The sequence below is a fragment of the Salvelinus fontinalis genome, chromosome 6 (assembly GCF_029448725.1).
Source record: "Salvelinus fontinalis isolate EN_2023a chromosome 6, ASM2944872v1, whole genome shotgun sequence".
In the NCBI taxonomy this organism is placed as follows: Eukaryota; Metazoa; Chordata; class Actinopteri; order Salmoniformes; family Salmonidae; genus Salvelinus; species Salvelinus fontinalis.
In genome coordinates this window covers 53,537,832-53,544,578 of record NC_074670.1, presented here as the reverse complement: position 1 = coordinate 53,544,578, position 6,747 = coordinate 53,537,832, and the positions used below count along the sequence as shown (strand labels likewise).

General features: G+C 40.1%; 1 protein-coding gene across 8 annotated transcripts in view; it reads right to left on the bottom strand.

Annotated features, from left to right (window-relative positions):
• Positions 1–252: 252 nt before the first annotated feature.
• Positions 253–6,747, bottom strand: part of LOC129858125 (transcription factor COE3-like) — a 104,453-nt gene continuing 97,958 nt past the window's right edge. For 2 of the 8 annotated variants that reach the window (XM_055927105.1, XM_055927106.1), the window contains exons 14-17: positions 5,480–5,662; positions 3,806–4,006; positions 3,256–3,318; positions 253–3,124 (exon numbers count right to left, since the gene is read on the bottom strand). In XM_055927105.1, the coding sequence (XP_055783080.1) occupies positions 3,260–3,318; positions 3,806–4,006; positions 5,480–5,662 (443 nt within the window). In that variant the 3' untranslated portion in view covers positions 253–3,124; positions 3,256–3,259. The remainder of the gene's footprint in view (positions 3,125–3,255; positions 3,319–3,805; positions 4,007–5,479; positions 5,663–6,747) is intronic. The other 6 variants (XM_055927107.1, XM_055927108.1, XM_055927110.1 and 3 more) reach the window with 4 other exon arrangements.

The window sequence follows — 6,747 nt, the reverse complement described above, 5'->3', positions numbered from 1 at the left end:
AATTTGTTTAAATTGACTGATTTCCTTATATAAACTGTAACTCAGTAAAGTCGTTGAAATTGTTGCATGTTGCGTTTACATTTTTGTTCAGTATATATTTGTAGCTAAGCCCCTCATAACATTCACATTTTATTAATTTAGTCGACGCTCTTATCCAGAGTATCTGGCCCAACGCTTTTAACCGCTAGGCTACCTGCCGCCCTAAGCAGAATGAACTCCAATACAGAAGGTATAACCAACAATACAACAGAGTTTTTTGAGGCCAAATGTATTCTTTATTAGTCTGTTTCTGTACAAAAACTACTGGATCACAGAAAGAAACATGCATCTATTTACAGCATGGTCAAAGACAGAAAAGGAGAAGCTGGAGAGATCCCCCTCATTTGTATTCTGAAGACATTAATTAAACATTGTGCTATGATACACTTTGATGGTACATTTCATATTTCACATAGATGCAGTACCTCTCCCCTTTTCACATTGAATTAAACATTGAGAAAGTACACTTTACAATTTAAAAAACCTCTGCTGAAAACCAGGGCAGCAAAAAGCAAGCTTTCTACAACTATGACAAAACATTTTTTAAATCAAGCTATTTAAAAACTCAGTATATGGATGGAATGGATACAGGGAATGGGGGTGAAGGGGAGGATTGTGAAGTCAGCCAAGATTTAACTTGAAGAGAGAACTTGTGTTTTCATTGAAAATGGGTTTAGAACTCCATGATATTGAATTCAGATGTTTTGTGAAGTGTACAAGTGCACTCTAAAAGACATTCTATGAGCTGGCCTTAAATCTCGTAATTGAAAAATGGCTTTTAAAAAAGCGTAACAGATTTTTCCGCTTTTTTTTCACAAGCCCACATTATGACTACAAGTTGATGCCGCCCGATGATTGCCGATGTATGGCAATCACTGCACAGAATTTGCATACAATCAAAGACTTAATCAGGCTCATCATTGATTTGTCACCTATTGTCCACTATTAAACAAGATATGTGCACATTTGGAGAAGGAAGTACCCTCCAACATATCCCAGTTTAAACTACATCCACTGCAGCTCAAATGATGTGCCTGTGTTATTAAATTAATCAAAAGCATCAAATTAATTACAACTTTAACTCATTCTTAAACATCTGCAAAATCATAACTCAAATTAACCACACTTCAATTAGAGTATCAAAATAATGAAAATGCATTAAGTTGGAGCATGTTCTTTTGTAAGGCATCAATTATGTCTTGTGTTCTTTTATGTTTCAAAACCATTCCACTGAAATGTGGAGAGATAACTTGCATTACAGTAAATACAAATTGCATAAGTAAATGATAGATTGTGTGCAACGGCAATAACACCACCACCACCAACAACACTAACATCAAGGTTCCTTGAGATAGATGAACCCTACACTTGAGTGGTCCTTCTACAGTTATTGAAGGTTTACTTGGGTTTCAACTTCGCAGCTGATTCGTACAGGCATGTGTATTACATTCATTCTCACCAAAACGCAAGGAATAGGCTTGGGTCCAAATCATATGGGAAAGGAGTTGAATTCTAACCAATGAACTAACGGAGGTTTATGATAGAAGAATTTTTGAAATAGAGAAATTGACATGACAATGACCTTCCCATTTCAGCCACAATGACAAAAATGTGAATCCCCCCAAAAAACATCTTGGTTAATATTTGTACTAGCTTTTGTCTTTTGCTTTTAGTTTTTCTTGCTTGCTAAGATGCATTGCTCTTGATAGTGCCCCAACTAAAATAGTGCATTAAGAAATAACCATGATAATACACATTTCACAATAACACAGAAAAGACAAGAAGAACAGGGGGAAACACAAATGCTGTATACAAAAAAAGTTAAATATAGTATCGGAAATGCATTTTTATACAAAAGTGGTGGAGCATATATCCTGCTTTAAAAGACAGGGTGACCATGTCATGTTTCAACTTTTTTTGTTTTTACAAAAAGGTTGTTCATCTCCTTTTTCAATCTTTTTACAATATCTAAAAGGTATTAAGACATTGAATGTGTTTACATGTATATTTGAGACTATCATTCAGGCCAAAATCACAAAAAGAATCCCAAAACATACTTTATAAATACATACAAAATAAGCACAATCAGAAGAATAACAAGAACTCTGGTACCTAAATGTGATTAAAACTGCTGCAAGCATTTCTGGTTAAAATCTATCAATCAACACACCCCGGAAATATATCTATTGTACTGTGTTTCAAAAATGGTAGACATCCAAAACCTTTGAACCTCACAACCTTGGGCTGCCCTGGCATAACTCTGGTAGTGGGCAAATATTAGTATAACATTTGCTTTTCTCTCCTTGGCAGAATGTTTGCCAACCCTTTCTTTAGATTAGAAAATTACTGCATTTCCCTTTAAATATGATAAACACACACATTATTAAAAGCTATGGTACACAAACAAAAATGCTATTAGACTTTGACATTAGATATCAATGGTCTTTTGAAGCGGGGTTTTTATAGACATTGGGGGGAATTTTCATTGAAACTCCCACCTATTTTGAGTCTGACAATTGACAGAGAGTTTGATATTCTTGGATTCTGCACTTTTTCCATAGTTGACAGTTTTGAACTGTAGGCCTTTCCACGTTCCCTGCTCACAGTGGTTATATGACTGAAAATGAACTCGGTTCATTAGAAGATCCAGTCAAATTACTTTTCTTGTTTAGGACTCAGGACAGTTAGTTAGTAGTTACCACAAGGAGTAACTACCTGCCTTTCAAATCCACAGTTTATTATTCACTATATTTTCAGATGAGCTAACCCTTCACACATATATATGTGGGAATGCTACCCATTGGGCAAGGAAAGTCCCAAAATGCAAAGCACAGAAGGTGACGGTGAACTCAATTACTGAACCAACACAAACATACTCTAGTGACATTTTACGAGTTTTCGGTTACTGTAATTTTCTTTGTTGTGCTGTTTGCTCTGTTTCCAGGAGTGAAGGGGCTTCATGGTCCTGTTTTGGAGATTGATGAGCTTTAGGCTTCTGTTGTAGAGATTCTGTGAGCCAGTGGAAATGTGGTCTGTCTGGCAGAAGGTCTTCTTCACATAGGTGGGACTATGAGACCTGCCATGGCTGAAAGACAACAGACACGCTGGTTACCTATAAATGTGGCGAGACGTTTTGTATCCATAACATGTTTTGCATCTATAACATTGAAATATAATGTTGTAAGGATACATATCCCATAGAAAATCATTACACACCCTCTTAAATGAAAAGCCGTGTGTTGAGGTAATTATGATATGCATATGGATTTGCTGCAAAACCTAAGAATGACAAAATTATATTTTTCAAATATAATAACTTTTCCAGTCATGTTACATTAACTAAGGCCTGGATTCAATCTGTATCGCTGAAGTTCGGAGTTATAGTGTGATAGAAATGTAAAGGCAATGTTCCCGCGTTAGCTGAGACTGCATTCACGGTTAACACTACATATGTCGGCTCAATCGGAAATGACCTTTACAGTTTGACCGCACAATCTGCAACGCTTCAGCCATGCATATTGGATCGAGCCCTTATAATCACTCTATGTGAACAAAGATTCTCAGCCAAATGATTTGATTGTGATGAATGTTTTGAAAAGTCACTCAGAGCCAGAAGTTATGGATCAACTTTGACCTTCAATCCACTGCTAACTCAGGTCATATCATTTTGTTGTGTGAGTTCTAGCATAACAGGGTATCCATGACATGCCCCTTTCTAACAGTGACCCAGGCAGAAATGGGCGGGACTGAGGGGCGGGATGCTCACCCTGTAGGCTGCTGCCATTGGTGGTGGTGCAGGTGGGGGGCGGGGAGGTCTGTGGCCGCACGACAGGGGCGAAGGCGCTCTTCTGTTTGACTGCAGAGATCATATGGACAGGAGAGAATGAATAAGGGCCTATGGGTCCACCGGAGAACAGAGGGATGGAGGAGGAGGAGGAGTAGGAGGAGGAGGGGGAGGTGGTTGATCCTAACGGAGAAGACAGACAGACAGAGGTTGGTGAGTGAGTGGACTGAGATGAGCTGTACAGTGAGGGCATGCATGGGGGCTGAGGAATGGATGCCTGCCTGAAGAAGGGCCAAGGTCTGGAGTAACATGCTCGGAGTAAAAGGTGCTCAATATCTGCAAGTTGATCCATAACTTGAAGGCCCATTTTAGACTTTGACACAAACAATACCTTGTTCTTGAGGATAGCAGCAACCTCCATCCATGTTCACAAACAAATATATGTGTGTGTGCGTGTGTATGCATGTGTGTAGAATGTTAATGTCTGAAATGCTGACTGTGATAATGAAGCAATTTAATTTAAAGCACAATGCATTTGATACCCCAATCTCCCCATACTGGCTTGGTTCATTTCTGCACCTACAAGTTATTGCATCTTTATTCACAAGACATATGAATCCAGTAAAGTATGAAATCCTGAAGCAGCGTTTAGCCTCCTATCTCACAAATACAGAAATTCAAAATGGAAGTCTAAAATTGATGTCAAAATGCTAATAGTATGTATCCCTACATGTAAATAGTTATTTTGTTTTTATCTTCCTTGAACTATTAACTTATTCTTGCTCTGTAACGTCACAGTTGACATGTTTTGTTACTGATCCAACTGAAAGGGTTTGGCCCACAGCATGAATGAATCTGTGAGATTGTTAGTATGTTAGTAGTGTTAAGTAATGAAGGAGATGGAACAAGGTATAGGCAAAGCAGATGAAGACTTGTACAATGCATGGTACAGACAGACAAACCCAACCTTTCCCTTCAGTAGACAATGCATAACCTTCCACATCAAGTGTCAGACAAAAATCCACTTTCTTTTCAGCATCCAGAATTCACAACTACTGGGACACCGTTATTATTTTGGGAGACTTTGCTCTGTGATGCTGTAGCCTAAATAATAAGCAAATTCAATGAGTCCCAGAGGTTGACAGTTAGAGTTCAAGACTCTCTCTAAAACACCTGTGACCTCAGAGCAGAATCGTGACGCTATGCATGTTATTTGCAGAGTGGTGAAGGAAAGATCAGGGACAGAGACCCTGGAGGGTTCTAGCACTGAGGGAGAGAGAAGGAATCCCAGTGATGTCATCTATGAGATGTGTGTGAGGAATTCCAATGCAGATCCTACAGCAGGTGTCAACACCAGTCCTCTAGAACGACAGCGGATGCCTCCACTGAATTGACCAATAATAAACTGACGTCAATTATTTCGTCTGTGAGTCCACACACTTGGCGCCCCAGATCTAAATCAGTCACTGTGTGAACGCAAAGTAAGAGAAGCGCTAGCAGACACTGCATCCCACACTACATCCCTCCTGGACTGAATCAGAGTACTACTGTCCAAATGAAACCGTGTGCTGCTATCCCACCACATATAACTAACCAAGTGATCCCCCAGTGATCATTACAGTGATGATCATTGAGACCAAATAAGGCTGTACTTACTTGCGTAGGGGGAGTTGGTGGCAGAGCCGTTGAGGAAGCTGGGTGAGCCTGGCACCCCCAGGTTGGTCATGCCCGCTCCGTAGCCGTTCATGGTGGACGTGATGGTGTTGTAGTTGGACTGCTGGGGCGTGGAGCTGGGGACATAGCCACGGGGCGATACGCTGTTGGAGTTACGGGAGTAACCTGGATGAAAGGAGGAAATGCTATGGTCAATCCAATGTCATCAAAACCGTGCAGTTTGAACAAGATCCGTTGACAACCTCGAACAGCATGGGCCAAATTCCTGTATAGTAAGTATTAAGAATTGCATTGCTCTCCTCCAGAACTAAAACCACCCCTCTCCCCTCATTGTATGAGCACAATTCCCTTTGCACTTCAAATCTGAACAAGGGTTAATAAATATTATGTCAGAAGCGATAAAGCATATGTTCGATTTGGTAAGATGGGGGCTTTCTAAAATGCAACCGTATTGTAAATGTCCATGTTTCCCCAATGCATTACAGAGTTGAATCAGACAGTGTGGCTTTTGCGAGGGATTGTCCATTCTGCCACTCCCTCCACCGTTGTTTCTGACATGTGTTTCCCATTGCCTGCACTCTCCCTGATCCCAGGGCAGAGCTCCATCAATTGCTCTCCTGCTGGGAATTGCGTTGGCTCAAACCAAAAAGTGGGAAAGGGAAAGAGAGTGGGAGTGGGGAGGACAAGGAGAGTGAACTTTTAGAATTATTGGTGACTTGAGGAACCCTGGAGATCCTCAAGGAACCCCTGGAGCTCCTCAAGGAACCATTGCCAGTCAATGGTTCATATTTGCACCTCTGGCTAGGTAAGGGATTCTTGGACGAACCTTTAAAAATTCAATGTAGCAACAGGTTCCTGGAGGAATCCTGGAGTGGAGGCTTGGCTTAGTAGAGGATTTTTTTGGCCACCCATTAGAGTAAATGTCATTCCTGTTAACTGTTTTGTTGTTAAGGTTGAAAAATTGTGTAACTTCAATGAGGCTAACAGAGGTGTGAGTTCCTCAAGAGCCTATGCAATTCCCAAGATTGGAATAGTTACCACTTTATTACTGTATGTACTCAGCAATGTTAATATTATTAATATTATATTAGAATATATAATATGCATAAATATTCAAGAAACATTTTAGTTTGCAGTGTACAGACTTAACATGAAGCACAGGAATGACATTTATGCCAAAGGGGGACCAAAAATAAATATCTGATAGCCACGCCTCCAATCTGATAGGCTGCCTGCCACCTCTATAATAT